Source organism: Vitis riparia, chromosome 1 (genome assembly GCF_004353265.1).
Source record: "Vitis riparia cultivar Riparia Gloire de Montpellier isolate 1030 chromosome 1, EGFV_Vit.rip_1.0, whole genome shotgun sequence".
In the NCBI taxonomy this organism is placed as follows: domain Eukaryota; kingdom Viridiplantae; phylum Streptophyta; class Magnoliopsida; order Vitales; family Vitaceae; genus Vitis; species Vitis riparia.
Window position 1 is genome coordinate 2,107,492 of NC_048431.1, and position 18,433 is coordinate 2,125,924.

Consider the following 18,433-nt stretch of genomic DNA (forward strand, 5'->3'; position numbering starts at 1 on the left):
GGTGAGATTCCTATTAGAGGGCTTTTTTCTTTCTTTTTCCTATTAGAGGCCTTTTTTCTTTCTTTTTTTGGGGATAAAATGGAGGATAATGAATAAAAAGAACTGTACCAGATTGAAACAAAAGCCAAGATTCAAGATTGGAGACAACCAGCTCAGTCAGCACATCTATTGTTGGTTATCATCAGTATCTATTTCATAGCCAATCTAATATTAGGAGTTCTTTCAATGTACTTTTCGAAACAAGGGAAAAATGAACATTAAAATGATTTCAATAATGAAAAGTGTTCTTCTATTTTACTTTCTAGAACAAAGAAATTGACGAAAGGGGAAAAAGGGCCACAAAGGAATGGTTCAGGAGTTTTCTACCTAGTTTTATAGCTTAGAGCAAAATCAACATTGAAATAGTTTACAAAGGAAAAAAGAAAAGAAAAAAAAATGACTGAAGGAAGAAAAGTGCCACAGAGGAATGGTAAGGAAGCTCCCTGCCTGATTGTATAGCTTGGATAATAGTGTCATCACCATTATAACTGAGAGAGGCAAAGTGTAATTCCCTTCCACCCACCCTTAAGGAAAGAAAAACAAACTACATCCAAAAAGGCAAAAAAACAAAAACAAAAACAATCAATCTCATGAACCATGATTTTATAAATCAGAGTAGACCAGCCAGTTGGACACCCAACCAGGTCCTTTTCCAGTCCTTATCAGGACTTTGGCCCATTTAAGGGTTGAACTGATCACAAACTGGCCAACCCAGTGGTCGAACCAGCTGGCCAAATAATTGAACTAGTTGTATCCATGTGTCCAGTCCATTAATTTTTTTTTTTCTTGAACTGCAAAATAACAGCATTTTCAGCCCAGCATCAACCACATGAACAACACCATCACTATCTACACTGGTCCCTGATCCGCCTTTTATTTTATTTTTTTGATAGGCACACTGGTCCCCAATCCAGTATTAGAGACTAATTCAAGAAAAAGCCTTGATGATGGGGGAGAAGCTTTGATGAGAATGACATGAGATGCTAAGCAACCCAAATATAGAAAAAAGACATCAGAATCAAGGCTTCTCGACTGATGTTGATTTTGTATGGAAACATGTTGCTGTTGATGTTGCGTGGAATCATGTTGCTTTCTAGAGATTTCGCTTCTATAGCTTTCATCTTCTTGAAATAGGAAAGAAAAAATTTAAAACAAAAGAAATGTATATGATAAAGATTGAGGAGATTGAAGCCTAAAATTGAAAATTGAATTTTCAGTAATATTTATCATTTACATAAATATTTAGTTATTTTTTATTGATATTGGGAAAGTTAGAAAATAATTAGAAATGTATCTTCACTTTTTAAAAACGGTATTAAATTTTTTTGTTATTTTTAATATTACATATAATTATAATAAAATTAAAACATTATGCATGCACACAACAATGCTCATGGTTCAACAGTTAAACCAATGGTCCAACCAGGGACTTGTGATCTAGCAACCTTTTGGTTTCAAATACCAGTCTGAGTCTGAAAATAGCAGGGTTAATTAAAGAGCATAGTTTCTTGCAAAAATTGAAAGTTCCCCCTCTCAAAGCTATAAGATCTTTCGATTGATCATCTCTTATTGCACTGTTTGATCACTTTAGATTTGTGGCATACGATATTTTCTTAGGCGGGGATGGATTGGATTCAACCAGGCAGTATTCTCAATGTGATGGTGATCTCCTTTAAGCGTTTTGGGAATTCTAACAGAGGCAGGACTCTCTCGAGGATAGCATGCCTCTCTTTGTTGTGGATTGTGTGGAGAGAGAGGAACGTTAGGATTTTTGAGGATACTTGGAGGACACAGGAGTTGATGTGGGATTCTTTTCAATTTTATGTCTCTTTTTGGGCTTACTGTACATACAGATTTAAACCCTATCCTTTGTGTGTAATTCAGCTTAACTGGTTGTCGATTTGCACACCTTAGGGTTGAGTACACAAGGTCTAGGTTCATTATACACGTATAGGCCTTTTGTATTTTTGTATAGCCTTTCTTCTTTAGCAGAGGTTTTCTCTGTTTTTTATCAGGTTTGTACTTCTTGGGGAGGATTTCTCATATTTCTCATGTTTTTCTATTTTAATACAATTATTCGTTTATGATCAAAAAAAAAAAAAAAAACTATAAGATCTTTCAGATCTGGCTGATAAGAGTTAGTATAATTAGTTTTCCACAATAACACTTGGTTTTCTTCTATCTGGTATTAAAAGATGGAAGAAAATGGTAGAAAGAAGAAAGAAATAAAAATCTTCGTTTTGTAGATTTTGTAATGATCTAATAAATACACACACACACACACACACATATATATATATATATGTATGTATGTATGAAAGAAAATGTCATATTTTGTCAAATATATTGCATCTAACCACAACCATTAAGTGCTCCATAACTAATCACATATATAGCCTCCTCATACTCAATATTGGTTAAACATTTTTATGAGATTAGTCATAAATTCTAATATGAATTTTTCATGTTGCATCTACCATATTTTATCATCTATCCTAACATCTAAGCACATGACAAACAATGTAATATAATATCCAAAATGATTATTTTTTTTATCAAAAACAAAAACATATTCATTAAAAAATGAGTGATCAGAAGAGAAAGATGAGAAATCCTTCTCTAAATTAAAAAACCTAATGAAAAACAAAGGAAAAGAAGTACCCTCCAATCGACACAATAGGATAGCTATTCCACATTGGACATGACATGACAAGCATTAAACTGCAGGATAGGTTGCAATGCCAACTGTTCAGATTTTAAAACCAACAAAACAGAGGAAAAGAAGAACAATATTTTAGTTTTTTCTCAGTTATGATTTGTAACTTGTTATCTTATAAGGCAAATATGAGTCAAGTATCCATGTCATGCATTCCATATTAAATACATATTCCAATTTGACACAGTAGAATGAGAAAATATCATAATTAGGTTATTTCCTTGTTTCCTAAGCTCTAGGAATTAATATATCTGGCACCTAGACCGTACCAATTACTAACACCCGCTTGAGATCTCTTTCTCTTGGGTTCCACTCTTAGCCAACCATGATGCAGATCTTTCAGCAAAGCAAGGAGTGAAGAAGCTAACTTCGCAGGCACTGCACATTTGCGTTTGTTTCTCAGCTGTGAAACTTATCTTGATTTTCTTTTGGATGTTGTGAACTTGTTTTTATGTTTTTCTTATCAGTTTTCTGCATTTTTGGGAAGCACATTTGGTCCTTCATTCTACTTACTAATTCAAAGTGAGTTTTATTTTCCTTTTTACTTACTGATGATCTTTAATCCTTTCAAAATGGCAGCGATTCTTTCTCCACTGCTTCCCAACAAATGGTTTGCTTTGGCTAAGTTCGTTATCAATTTGCTTGGTGTCAAGTTCAGTCTAGTGACCCTCCTACTCCTCTTTTATTTTTATTTTTTTGAGAAACAACAGTATAGTATATAAAGGAAAGTAAGAATAAGTACAATAAAAGGATGAGGAGTCCTCCAAAAAACTACACAAAACGAAAGTAGGAACCTCCAAAGTATAAGTAAATCTATACAACTATGAGGTTCCACAGACCATGTCCCATGTGGGAATATACAAAAAACAGTCTATCCTTGCTAGCCCACACCCTTGGAACTACACGTCAACAACCAATCAAGTTGGATCATATTAAGGGGAATACCCCTAAAAGTTGTGGTGCAAGAGGCCCAAAATGAGCCTAAGAAATAAATTATGTCCCAAAGACTCTCTGAAGTTCTCGCCTTGTCCTCAAAAATCCTAACATTTCTTTCCCACCACACAACCCACATCAAAGCAAGACAAGTGAACTACCACAACACCTTGCCTCAAATGTTACTTCTCAATCCTTTATATGAGATAATCATCATGTCACATACACCCTTAGGAGGAACTCAATCCATATGAGCCCAACTGAATTGCATAGCCCCAAACTCAAAGGACAATGCAGGAAAATATCTGTTTCACCACTCTCCATACACAACAAACAAACATCAAGACTAAGAGCTTTGTAGGATCTTCTCAATTTTTATTTTTTTTATAACCATGGATGTCCGGGTCAGCTTACACGCACCTCGACTAATCCCACGGGGCCCTGAAGTTAACGATCGGGTAAACCTCCAGTGGCCCTGAGGGGACTCGAACTGGTGACCATTGGGGAGCAAACTCTAGGCCGGACCAACTGAGCTACCCCTCAGAGTTTGTAGGATCTTCTCAATTGTAGCATGTCATTGCTCCTCTTTCATCGTTGTTGGGGAACTTTTACTTTCTTGATTCATGTAGATCATTCACAAGCACTGCACATTTGATTTTGTTCTCAGCTGCAAAAAGTAATTTCTTTTGGAAGTTGTGGATTTGATTTTATGCGAAACTTAATTTCTTATGGATGTTGTGGACTTGCTTTTATGTTTTTCTTATCAGTTTTCTGCATTTTTGGGAAGTATAGTTGGTCCTTCATTCTACTTACTAATTCAATCCAATGGATTGTCGTTACTAATCATGGCAACACCCAACCTATTTATCCAAGTCAATGTAACACAACCCATTGGACAAATAACAAGATCAAGATAAAAACACATTCCCTAATTACATAACCACTTTCCCGTCTATGTTTTACACAATTTTCTTTCTTTCTTTTTTTCTTTTTTTTTATAGGTAAAGGAAGGTATATAAAAATTAGAAAAAGAAGCCGAGTATGCCAACGTACACAGGATGTATACAAGAAGCACCTAAAGCAACCACTCCAAAAAGAGCACAAAAAACACCCAAGCCCTTAACGAATTATTATATATATACTTGCATAGAAGATAATACTAGAAAAATAACCAATTATTACTAATTAATACAAAAATTTAAATTAAAGTTTGCAATAACTCTTTCAATATCAATAAGAACAAAACTTCACTCTACATACATTTAAAAGAACAACTACAAATGTACCTCAGGGGCCATCCAATATGGTGTCCCAACAACGGAATGCGTATTAACATCTGCCTCAGTTAATTTTGTCGCAACACCAAAGTCAGCAAGTTTCACAAGACCCTGAAAATATAAATCAGTTCAAGCAATTACTTAAGAAAATCCATCCAGAAGCTCCTATACCATTCCAAACAAATTGTGAGCTTAAGTTTCATATAAAATGAAATCATAGCATGGAAATAACGCCTCATTCCACACTATCACCTTGAGTACATTAAATCAGAAATAACCATAAATTAAATTGGAAAATCCCTACTCACTCTCTAGTGTGTTTTATCATGTGTAATAGCATATACCATTGTAGATTTGGTGTAGAGTGCAATTCCAACTTTCTGCATGCCTAATTTTAGCATTTGCTCATCTTTTAGTGTTTATCATAAACAAATATTTTCATTCAACAATCAATTGATAAATATAAGACGGATAAGCAATCCTTCAAAGATGTACAAAAGTTGGTGGAAAGTAACCAACAACTAGAACCACAAAACCAGACCTTCCTCATAAAAACCTGTACATATACAAGAGAAAAAACATTGAACACTCAAGGGCAAAGGAAATCTCCAACAAAGAAGATCATATGATTTGCTCCTCTGGAAAGGAGAGGCAGACTGCAAGCCACGATTGTGGAAAGAAAAGGAGGGATCTCGTCGTGGGTTAGACTAGGTCCGGTGAGCCTTGGGATAGTATTCGAGTGCCTGACTCTGAGTATCAAAAATGTAAGGATGGTGAGGTGGGTACGAGAATGGAAGGAGAACGGGAGGGAGTATTCTCTGACGCGCGATTTTAATAGAGGGGGATGCTTTCTCCGGCTGGGGGTCGCGGACCTGGAGAGAAAGAGATCAGCGTCTTTATTCCCAAAGGCAGAGGAACAAAGGGTGGCTGGGCTTCAATGGTGGAATTACTACGGAGATTGGGCTGTGTAGAAGGAGGCATTAAGAACCAGAAGGAAGACGAGCCATGGTTGAAGCCATTTTTGGCGAAGACATATGCGGAAGCGATCAAAATGGCGAGTGGAAAGGAACGATCAGTAGCAAGGGTAGAGGTATCCAAGGAGGAAATGGGTCGGAATCTGTCTAAACTTGAACATTGCATTGTCGGGTCTTGGAACCCTAATGCAGGAAAGGGGGATGAGCTCAGGGGGTGGGGAATTCAATTAGTGAGAATCTGGAGGCTTAAAGGAAATTTAGGGCTTGCAAAAATGGAGAAGGGTAAGGTTTTAATGGAGTTTGAGCTCCCGGCAGAGGCAGAGCAAGCTGCAAAGAGCGGAAGTGTGTCGGTCGGGGGGCTAATCCTCCGCTTAGAGAAGTGGAGGCCGGAGACAGGATGCCTGAGGGAAGGGAATAGGTGTAGTGAAGCATGGGTGAGGGTAGTAGGCCTACCCGTTTCCTTGTGGGAGCAGGGTATTCTGAGGAGGATTGGGGATGCGTGTGGGGGATTTCTTGCGATGGATAATCAAACGGAAAAAATGGAAGAGTTACAGTGGGCACGTCTCCTGGTGAAGCGGAACGGTGAGTTTCGTCCTAATGAGGTGGAAGTCTGGGTTGAAGGGACTTGTTATTTGATAACCCTATGGTGGGAAACCAGGCCAGTCATGAAGGTTCCGGCAACTGAAATGAAAGGGAAGGCCGTCGTGATGGGAACGGAGGTAGGGGGTGATGAAGGTGCACGCGCGAGGGTGCGCGTGACGGGGGTGATGGAGAGCCCGAGGCTCGAGGACGTCCTGCTGACTGCTGATGGGACGCGCGGTCAGTGCAGCAGACCGGGCCAAAATTCGAATCCTTCTCGGAGCGAAGATGGGCCTCCAGATAAGTCCCTTGCTTTGGGTGGGCTGGATTTATTGGGCCAAGCAAGGCTAACTGGGTGGTCTAAGGACCCGTCCCCTGAAACAATCTTGTCTGGGCTAGTTAAATCCGAGCCTGGGAAGCCCATGGAAATGGTTTCATCCTCAAGCCTGCTTAAAGGGGTTGGGCTGGCTTCTCAAAGCCCATCTTCTTCATCTAAGGCCCAGGCAGAGAAGGGCCTCTCTGATGCGGAGTGCAATCAAAGCCCGTTAAGGGGTCCAGACGCGGCTATCTCCTCCTTCTGGGTGAATGATGGTCAGTGGGGGATCCATGGAAACGAGAATCAGTGGGGGGGGATCTCCAAGACCGATTGTGCACTGCTGGAGGAAGACGCAAGGTATGATTATGTCTTTTCCTCCTATGGAATGGCGGCCTTTGAACCTTCTTCCTCCTTCTTTTCTTCTTTTGGTCGGACTTCTGTGAAGAAGTCTTTCGACCGCTCTGGGGCTCTTGAGGGTTCAACCAAGGGGGATACTCCGTGCAATGGAATTGGGATCTCAGAGCAGGATGAAGGGAAGCGGTGGGATTTGGTAGAGATCAGTGATGATTGTAGGGAGGATAACAGTAAGGCGTTGTGCCTAGCCCGGCCATTATGTCAAGAAGAGAGTGGATGGGTGGAAGCGAGATGGGAGGATGGTGACTTAGCCAGGTTCAGTCAATTCCTGGGCTTCTCGACGGTGGGCCTAGAGAAAGACATTTTGGAGTTTATGGGCAAAATCAGGAAGAGGAGAGAAAGAATTCACAACAAAGCCTTGTTGGAGAAATCGAAATTTGAAAGAGAGTTGAGAAGACTAGAATGCTCAGTCAACTATGAGGGAGGGAGGAAGAAAAAGTGTATTGTGCAAGGAAGAGGGTGCCAAATTTTGGAAGTCCAATGAAAATAAGGCTCTTGAGTTGGAACGTGCGCGGGGTTAATGATAGCTCCAAGAGGAAAATGATTAAAGCTATCATTAGAAAACAGAAAGTTGACTTGTTCTGCATACAGGAAACGAAAATTCAGTCCATGAATGAGGGTTTGGTGAGGAGTTTGGGCTCTGGGAGGTTCATTGGTTGGGGTGCTTTGGACGCTCAGGGAGCTGCAGGAGGGATTCTGATTTGCTGGGATAAAAGGACTCTGGAAATCATTGAGATGGAAAGGGGTCAGTTCTCAATCTCGTGCAGACTCAGGAATGTAGAAGATGGGAAGATCTGGACTTTTACAGGGGTGTATGGTCCATTCACCAAAGATGATAGGGAGACCCTTTGGGGGGAGCTTAGGGCTATAAGGGGAATCTGGGATGATCCTTGGTGCGTAGGGGGTGACTTCAATGTTACTCTATCCCTTGAGGAAAGGAGCAATCAGGGGAGGTTGACTGGCGCCATGAGAAGGTTTGCTCAGGTAGTGGACGAATTAGAGCTTCTGGATTTCCCCATGCAAGGGGGGGTGGCTTCGTGGAGTGGGGGGAGGAATAACCAAGCTTGGGCTAGACTGGACCGATTTCTAGTGTCTCAGGACTGGATTGACTGCTTCAGTGGGGTTAGTCAATGTAGGCTGCCCAGACCCACATCTGACCATTTCCCCATTCTTCTGAATGGTGGAGGGGTCAGGAAGGACCCATCCCCCTTCAGGTTTGCGAATATGTGGCTCAAAGTGGATGGGTTTAAGGAGCTTCTTCGGGGTTGGTGGCAGAAGGCGGGGGGGAGGGGGAGGGCTAGCTTCAGATTGGCCACAAAATTGAAGTCTCTGAAGGAGAAGATAAAAATCTGGAACAGAGATGTGTTTGGGAGGGTTGAAGTTAACAAAAACCTAGCCTTGCAACAAGTAGAATTTTGGGACAGGGTGGAGAGGGATAGGGTTCTAACTGAAAGAGAGACAGAGATGAAAACAGAGGCTAAGGATACCTTCAAAAAATGGGTGATCTTGGAAGAAACGCATTGGAGGCAACTTTCTAGGGAATTGTGGTTGAGGGAAGGCAATAAGAACACGGGATTCTTCCATAGGATGGCTAATGCTCATAGAAGAAATAATTCCATGGAAAAGATCAGAATCAATGGGAGGTGGCTGGAGGAGGAGAGGGAGGTGAGAGAGGGGGTTGTGCATGCTTTCAAGCAGTTGTTGACAGAGGAACAGTCTTGGAGAGCTGACATTGAAGGGCTGCAGCTGCAAAGATTAAACCATGCTGAAGCTGAAGGTCTGGAACAGTCTTTCACTGAGGCAGAGATCCATGCGGCTTTGATGGGGATGAATGGTGATAAGGCACCAGGCCCGGATGGGTTCACAGTAGCATTTTGGCTTGGGAGTTTGTGAAAGAGGAAATTGTGGAGTTCTTCCAGGAATTTTTTGAAGAAAAATCTTTTGCCAAGTGCCTTAACTCTACCTTCCTAGTCCTCATTCCTAAGAAAGGGGGGGCGGAGGACTTGGGGGATTTCAGACCCATCAGTTTAATTGGGGGTTTGTACAAGCTTTTGGCTAAAGTGCTAGCTAATAGAATAAAGGGGGTGTTAGACAAGGTGGTTTCGCCGGACCAAAACGCTTTTGTGAAGGGTAGACAGATATTAGATGCATCACTCATAGCCAATGAGGTGACCGACCATTGGCTCAAAAGTAAAGAGAAATGGCTGATATGTAAGCTGGATATTGAAAAAGCCTATGATAGCATGAACTGGAGCTTCCTCATGAAGGTCATGCGAAAGATGGGCTTTGGGGATCGTTGGATGAAATGGATTTGATGGTGCATTTCTTCGGCAAGTTTCTCAATTCTGGTGAATGGGGTGCCAGCTAGTTATTTCCCCAATTCTAGGGGGTTACGCCAAGGAGATCCACTCTCCCCCTACCTCTTTGTGCTGGGAATGGAAGTCCTAAGCGCTATGTTAAGAAGAGCTGTTGATGGGGGCTTCATCTCAGGTTGCAATATTAAAGAGAGAGGGGGAATGGAAATAAATGTATCCCATCTACTATTTGCTGATGACACGATCATTTTTTGTGAAGCAAGACAAAGTCACATGACCCACCTAAGCTGGATTTTGATGTGGTTTGAGGCAGCCTCTGGTCTTAAAATAAACCTTGATAAAAGTGAAGTAATCCCGGTTGGGGAGGTGGAAGATATTGAGATGTTGGCGGTGGAGTTAGGGTGCAAAGTGGGGACCCTCCCTTCTGTCTACTTGGGGCTGCCTTTGGGAGCCAAGTACAAGGCTAGGGCTATGTGGGATGGGGTTGAAGCTAGATTGAGAAGAAGGCTTGCCTTGTGGAAAAGACAATATCTGTCAAAGGGCGGGAGGATTACCCTTATCAAAAGTACTTTGGCTAGCATGCCTATTTATCAATTGTCTCTTTTTCGCATGCCTAAGCTAGTTGTAAAGAGACTTGAAAAAATTCAGAGGGATTTTCTTTGGGGAGGGGGAAGTACGGAAAGAAAAATCCATCTTATCAATTGGGAGGTGGTGTGTACCCAAAAGGAGAGTGGGGGTCTAGGCATTCGGAGAATTGATCTCTTGAATAAGGCCCTGCTGGGGAAATGGATTTGGCGGTTTGCCTTTGAGGAAGATAGCTTCTGGAAGAAGGTGATTGGGGTGAAGTATGGCAAGTTGGGCTTTGGGTGGAGAACTAAGGAGGCCCGCGGAACGTTTGGGGTGGGGGTGTGGAGGGATATTCTGAAGGAGTCGTCTTGGTGTTAGGAGAATATAGAATTCAAAGTGGGCAAGGGGACTAAGGTAAGGTTCTGGACTGATCTGTGGTGCGGTAATGAGGCGTTGTCCCAAGCCTTCCCCCAGTTGTTTGCTCTGGCGGTTCACAGGTATGCTTCGGTAAATGAGATGTGGGACTCGAGCCTAGGTCAAGGAGGTTGGAACATAAGACTCTCAAGAAACTCCAATGATTGGGAATTGGACGCCTTGGGAGAGCTGTTGCATATGTTGAGGGACTTGAGGATCTCTAGTGAAGAGGACGCTGTGATATGGAAAGGAGAGGGACACGGTCGCTTTCGGATTAGAGATGCCTACAAGTTGTTGACAGGGCCTAATGACATTACCTTCCCGAAAAAGAGCATTTGGGTGGACAAGGTTCCAACCAAAGTTGCTTTTTTCGCTTGGGAGGCTTCTTGGGAGAAGGTCCTAACTTTGAATAATCTTCAAAGATGGGGATGGCAGTTTCCAAACCGGTGTTTTTTGTGTGGTTGTGAAGAGGAATCTGTGAATCATATTCTTTTACACTGTACAGTTGTAAAGGCTCTTTGGGAGATTGCCTTGGCCTTGTTTGGGGCTAATTGGGTGTTCCCGGAGAAAGTTAAAGAGATGTTAGAAAGTTGGAGGGGCCCTTTTGTGGGGAAAAAGAAGAAAAGGATTTGGACTTCCATTCGATTGTGTATTTTTTGGACGGTTTGGAAGGAGAGAAATAGATTAGCCTTTAGGGGGGGATCTCTAGCTATTCAGAAATTAAAAAATTCGTTTGTTTGTAATTTGTGGAGTTGGGCTAGGGTGTATATGGGAGAGGAGTCCTCTTCGCTTTTAGGTTTTTTGGAATGGCTTGCCACTCCCTAAGGGATGGTGAGTTTTGCTTTTGTTTTGGCGTAAGCTATGTATACTCCCTGTATGCTTTGGGGCTTTTTGCCTAATTTTATATATATGCGCTCATTTATCAAAAAAAAAAATATGATTTGCTCCTCTGTGTCCTTTTTGAACAATTTGGAAGGAGAGGAACAGCAAGGCATTCAATAGCAAAGAGCATTCTGTACAAGGGATTAAACTTTCTTTTCTTTGTAATCTTTGGGCATGGTCCAAATTGTTTATAGCTCTTAGCCCTTCTTCTACGGTAGATTTTGTGGATTGGATGGGATCTTGTTGAGAGGGGTCGTTTTTTGTCGTCCCTCTTTGTTTTTGGGTCACACTTTTAGGCACCCATTGTTTACTCTTCGTGTACTTTGGGGTGCTTTTTTGGTATTTCTTTCTTTCAATATATGTTTTTCTTTATCCATCAAAAAAATGATTTGCTCCTTGATTGGCTAACTATCAACGACTTGGTACCTAAACGAGGAATCCAAGAGAAAGAACAATTAAACTCATGCACAGTATAAATGAATTTGCATATCCAGATGTCAAACTTCCATGAACTCTTTTCCATATTAGTCACCTAAGATATTACAATGGAAAAATCTCCCTCTACAATTAGACTGGATAGAGATAAAGCTTTCACCTGCATCAACCTTTTCTTTGATAGGTAAATAATGATTGTATTATCAATGATAGCAAACACGGGAAGGTATACACAATGTATACAAAAAAGCCAAAAGGCCAAAAAAGGTGTGGAAACACAAAAAACAGCAATCACACCCTACCTAGAGCCAAACCAATCCACAAAGTCCAACATGGACAAAGAACAATCCCCTATAAACACTCAAACTCACTCTACAAAGATATACAAGAATGAATATTTAATTACTTGGTCCATTTTTTCACAATTTTCAAAAGCTATCCAATTCCTCTCCCACCAAATAGTCCAAAACAAATACAATGGAGCACCTTCCAAGCTTTTTTCCTCTTCTTTCCTACAAAGGACCTCTATCAACTCAAAAGAGCACCCCTAATTGAAGAATGCAACACCCCTTGCACACCAAAAAGAACATAAATCAAATGTCACAAAAGGACTACTTTCAAGCAATGAAAGAGAATATGGTCAATAATTTCTTCTTGTATACACATGTAACATCTATTTGGAATCTTCCAACCCTTCTCTTCGAGTTGATCCAGAGTTAGAATTTTTTTTTTTATAGGAAACGACAAAGGAATATATTGATAAAAAGGAAGTACAAGAGAAGGATGAAGAATCCTCCCACCAGAGAAAAACAAGACTACAAGTAATCAAATATAAGAAAATACAAAGAAAAAACAAGCGAACACTCTAGTTAGACCAACCCATTGGGATTACACGCCACTAACCAATCAAGTTGTAACACGTTAAGAGGTATCCCCTTAAAAACCTTAGAACAAAAAGCCCAAAGAGAAGCTAGGAAATGAATAGAATCCCAAAGATTCCCTCTAATATTGTCAATATCTCTGCCTCGATGGTTAACCCTATTTTTGAATGCTTAGAGAAAGGTCACAATACCATACCAAAATGATCCCTAGTCACACCTCCAAAACTTATCTATCCAGTGTTACCCAACAAACATCTTTCAAAGTTTAACTTTATCAAACCCAAATCGCATTAAAAGGCTTGGTGACTAAGGCCTATAGGAAAGAGAAAAAGAAAATCGAGTCCCAAATCGCATCCACCTATCTTCATTTATCCTCAAAAATCCTTGCATTCCTCTCCAACCAAATCAAAGATACAATAGTCACCTGCCAAAAAATCTTCCCTTTTGGAAGATTTCCAAAGCCCTTAAAGGAAATTCAAAACATCTTTGTTATGCCTCTAGGAGGAACCTAATCAACATTGGCAATGTTGAACAATCTAAGCCAAAGTACCAGTGCAATGGGGCAATGAAAAAATAGATGGTTGATTGATTAACGACTCTTGAAATACATCACACAATGGTATGGACTAAGAACTTTGTTAGACCTCTTTAATTGAAGTAGGTCGTTCGTATTAACCTTCTTATTTGCAACAAGTCAAGCAAAAGCCTTAACCTTTGGTGGAGCTTTTAAATTCCAGATTAACTTAGCAAGAGCAAAGAGAAGTAATAATAGGAGCATGAGGAAGGACTAAGAGAGATTTATAGAAGAAGCTCACAAAGGAACATCCTGAGGGAGTCAACGACCAAACTCTTCCATCTAGAAAAATATGATATATATACATAAAGCAAAGATGAAAGAAGGCTAGTTAGTTCCTCAATCTCTAGATCAAAAAGGTTTTAACAAAAATTGAAATTCTAAGGTGGATTGTAAGAGAAACGATCAACACCTAAGAAAACAAGGATTAGTCTTTGTAACCCTAAAAAAATTTGAAAATTAAAACATGAGCTTGGTCGCTTACCCAACCAAATATCTTCCCAAAACAAATTTTTGTGTCATCTCCCACTAAGATAGAACAATCATTGATGACTTGAGAAAAGATTTTCCAACGGCAATGATGCGACCACTTAATCATAGCGACAGTAGTCCAGCCATTGAAGTGAAATCCATAGATACTTAGAATGACCTCACGCCAAAAAGCGTTGATCTCTCTAAGAGACCTCCACAACCACTTACTTAGAAGGGCTTTTACTCCTCAAGGAGATCTTCCCTAACCCCGATCCTCCTTCCACCTTCAATTTGCACACAAGATCCTACCCAACTAGGTGATCTCTTTTACTTTTCCCAAAGCCTAACCAAAGAATGTCTCTTTACAATTTCTCAATCTTAAGAGCCACCTCCATTGGGACCTCTAAAAATGAAAGGTTTGTTTAGTCATTATATTGTCATCTTCTATTTTTTTTTTTTAAATAAAAAACAAACTAGTAATACACGTGCATAGTTGTTAGTGCAAAGGCCCAAGGCACAACTCCACGCCTACAACACCTTGCCTACCCTGGCATGTTCCTTGTCGAAGAAGCATCTCTCTCTTTTTTTTTATTTTATTATTTTGGAAAAATTTTTTAATTGAATAGGGCGGGACAAAATGGTGTCAACACCCAGCCTCAAGGTCTAACTCTAGTGCAAGACGTTGGGTGGAGATACAGGAAGTTTAAGTTTCACATTAAGGTTTCATGTTCAAGTCCTAGCATGCACCAAAAAAACGTGTTAACCACTAAAAAATTGCTGATGTTAACACCCAAAAAGTGTTTATATTTTCCTATGTTTTTCTAGTCTATCAACACCCAAAAAAAGTAATCATTTTTTTTGGTTTTATGCACATTCTTCTCAATTTCTCCTACGCACATTGAAATTTTATATTGTTACATTACTTTTTTTTATAGGTAATATCATTGCATTACTTCGGATGTTTCTTTTAAATGTTTGAAATGTTGATAATCTTGTTACTTACATTGGAATTTATATCATACTTGGTGATATATGAACATATGAGTTTTGCATATCCCATTTACAATATTTTACAAAATTGCACATGAGCCCCACTTTGTGCCTTGATATTTCTTGTGATTAAGCCCACCAAAAGATCTTTGCACCTTAAATGTGCCTTACACCTTACAAAATTATGCATATGCGCTTGTATGTCCACATGTCATACATACGTGTGTGCAAATGCATGTCTATGTATACGTTTATATTCTTAATATGATAGTAAGGGCATATTGAGTGGAACTTATTGTAAAAATGCAATAACATGATGTGTTTTTTTTATATAAGACTATGAGTGATACATGAAACAAAGAAAAACATGAGTAAACACAGACCAATAAATGAAACAAGAGAGACAGCCCTTCTCTAGTTGATTTTGTTAGGGATCTTATACCCCAATAACCCCCTTTAGTGTTGGTGTTCTATTTTCTTATGGGTGAGAAACTAAAGGCTTTCTACTGAGAGGTTTTTACTTTATACTTTGTACACCATAAATATTCATTCCTTTTTTACAAATCTTTACATTTGTAATAAAATACAAATATAGTCTCTTATCCTAAAAAGGGGGGAAATAGGGAAAAAATAAGATGATGAAGAAGAAGAAAGAAAGAAGCAAACAAAAGAGTTGGATGGTCTTCCCATAGTTTAAATAGAGTGATAACAATTGGTGAAGGCTAAAAAGTTACAAAACCAAAAGGCTTATATTGAGAATCAGGGTCAAGTTCCTTAACTTTGTATGTTTGTTATGAGACTTCGCATTGACCAAGGAACTGTCACCAACTTGACAACAAAGAGTCTATTAATAGAAGAAAACTAATGTTGATAACCATAGAAGATTGACCTAAATAGCAATCAATTGCTCTGATAAAAGAATGTTGTTGATAAAACAGAAGCTCAAATAGCAATTATATTCAATTAAATTCTTCTCTGAAAAAATAAAACAGAACTTTTCAGATAGGGTTACCTCTTTGGTTGTCAATATATTTGCACCCTTGATATCCCGATGGATGACACCTTGTTCATGTAGATAAACCAAGCCCTCCAAGACCTGTTCACCATGACAAATTTTAAAGCTATAAAAACCGAACACTGAAATAGAGAAAAGAACTGCTAGGTCATAGGCAAACCTGAGAGATATAAACAGCCACCAGTGATTCTGGAAATGGCCCAAATTTATTTGGTTTGATGATGTTTGCAAGTGAGCCATTCTCCACATACCTATTTGGAAAAAGATTCAGAAAATGCAACTAAGTTTGTACTGCAGAATATTTATTCAATTCAAGAGTAATTCTGTTAAAAGCAGGAAAATTTTAAGTTTGCTTACTCAAGAATTATGTGCAGATGACTCCTTGTCTTCAAAGATCCAAGATATTTCACAATGTTTTTGTGGTTCAAATTCTGTAAGAGAGAAATTATGCTTCAAGTGACATAAACTGCATACTGAGAATCCACACTATTTCATGTGCAAATCAAAATGCATAGTTCCAACTTCCAACACTATGAACCATCAGAAGAACCAAAAAGGTAGTCAGGCTGAACAATCTCAAAGGCCAAATTTTCAATGAACAAAAAAATCCAAGTAGTTTTTGTAGTTTCACTTAGTAGTATAAATTAGAATCAGTCCCCATAATTGTTTTCAAAAGGAATTAGTAGGAAAAGCAGACAACCAATGCAGCATATCCCAAGCTAACACATTGTATGGTTAACAGAAACCCTGATGTGCAGAGTCCGTGTCGGTATTCTCAAATAATGGTCTGACTAAAAATGTATATCAAAGAGCCATCAGAACCTTAAGAGCAACGCAAGAGGAAATGTTACCTTGAGCAGATCAATCTCTTGCTGAAACATCAACGCGTCCACGAAGAATCAAGCGTGCCAAAAGAAGCAACAAATCAATCAAATTTAAGTAAAGGATCCTGTATTTAATTTTACAAGTAGATTATGCTAGTATGCTCAACAATGCAAACTAAATCCACGTAAAATATATTCTTCATTGTCGAAATTTAAGCATGAATCTCCTAGTTTCATCACTTTGATATATTGACATAAAAAAACTAAACATTGAAAGAAATAACATAAAGAGAAGGCAGTTCACAAGGATCCGAATTAACTCATGAACACTTCAGAAGTGCTAGTTTCTCAAGCATGTGCAAGTCAGAAAATTAAGACCAACATTTTCATTCACCATAAAATGGTTCATAACAATCTGAAATTCAATTCCCTCACTAAGTTACTATACTAGAGAGATTTTATGCTTTCATAATTTGGCGTCTCATGCGCCATGCTTGTCCTTCTGACAGTGAATTAATACAATGTGGCCTCAAATTAGGTACCCAACGTCTAGAATGCCATATGGCCCACACCAATTAAGGCACTATATTCCACTTTTTAACTATATTAGAAGAGAGAAAATTGCAATTAAAATAAAGTGATGTTGAAATTGAACCATGATAATGTTGAGATCTTCTTGAGCAATATTCTCCAAAGAAACTTGTTTAATTGCAACAAAGTCTCCATTCTCCAAATCCAAACCCTTGTAAACTCGACCATATGCTCCTTTTCCGATCTCATCTCCAAGCATCTGAACAAAAAAATGGAAATCATATACAGACATCAAAATGACACTCAAGATCCGACGACTTGAAACCAAACTAATCAAACCTGAACTACCAAAAAACTAAAACCAGGTACCCGCTCCCCTTTGATTTCCAAGAAAATGTAGAAAGGGAAAAAAGATGAAATGTTAAATTTGAAATTTTCCATCATTTTGAGAAGTCTACAACTATTTCCCTTAGTTCAAGCCAGTTTGTAGATTCTTGGAAAAGAAAACAGCATAAAATGTATGTTTCAATTTTTTGTCTTTTCTGCACATTTCCCGTACAACCAAACAGAGGAGACAAATAAAAGAGAGAACACAACGTCGATCTTTGATTGATTGGTAAAAAAAAAATTGCAATTAAAGAACACACAAAGATTATGAATCTTCAATTTCCCCAAACCCTTCGGACCCATACAAAACAGAAACCTCCACTCCTTGTCGAGTCTTTCAATTTTTATCCTACAACCAAAACAACAACGTCCAAAAGAATTCCTTCCTCCTCTTTCCTTTCCCTCCATTTTCTCCGGGACCAAACGGCAACGGATTAAACGGAGAAAGATCGAAACCCAAGAAAGAGAAAATGCAAACATCTCTTACATATTTGTTGTCGAGAGTCTTCGATTTGTGGAAATGCGACGTGGCCACTTGGCGAGACATGTCTCCGGCGTTGTTTACGAAACCCTAGAACCCCTCCATTTGATTCGACAGAGACAATCGCCGCGAAATTCTGATTCTCGCGACGGAGGGCAGAGCGCCGGCAAGGAATTATAGAGAGAGAAAGAGAAAGAGAGAAAAAAAAACCGGCAACGCTTCCTGCGTTTTTGGGTCTGGGTTCGTATCAAAATAAACAAAAGTGAGAGCACTCCAACTCAGATTGAGATGTGCACTCTCAGGAAAGTGGCTTCACTACGATGTTTCTCACCCCATCTTAGCCCAGTGGACCCTAGTTTTCTTTATAATGAAGAAGGACAAATCAACACATTTCAAGACATTTCATTTTTTTATTTTT

At 39.3% G+C, this 18,433-nt stretch overlaps 1 protein-coding gene across 3 annotated transcripts in view; it reads right to left on the reverse strand.

Moving 5' to 3' along the window:
* Positions 1-18,280, reverse strand: part of LOC117918328 (MAP3K epsilon protein kinase 1-like) — a 48,196-nt gene extending 29,916 nt beyond the window's left edge. For all 3 annotated transcript variants that reach the window (XM_034834909.1, XM_034834901.1, XM_034834893.1), the window contains exons 1-7: positions 18,022-18,280; positions 17,272-17,406; positions 16,644-16,664; positions 16,150-16,223; positions 15,953-16,043; positions 15,790-15,873; positions 4,975-5,076 (exon numbers count right to left, since the gene is read on the reverse strand). In XM_034834909.1, coding sequence (XP_034690800.1) covers positions 4,975-5,076; positions 15,790-15,873; positions 15,953-16,043; positions 16,150-16,223; positions 16,644-16,664; positions 17,272-17,406; positions 18,022-18,081 — 567 coding nt within the window. In that variant the 5' untranslated portion in view covers positions 18,082-18,280. The remainder of the gene's footprint in view (positions 1-4,974; positions 5,077-15,789; positions 15,874-15,952; positions 16,044-16,149; positions 16,224-16,643; positions 16,665-17,271; positions 17,407-18,021) is intronic.
* Positions 18,281-18,433: the final 153 nt, after the last annotated feature.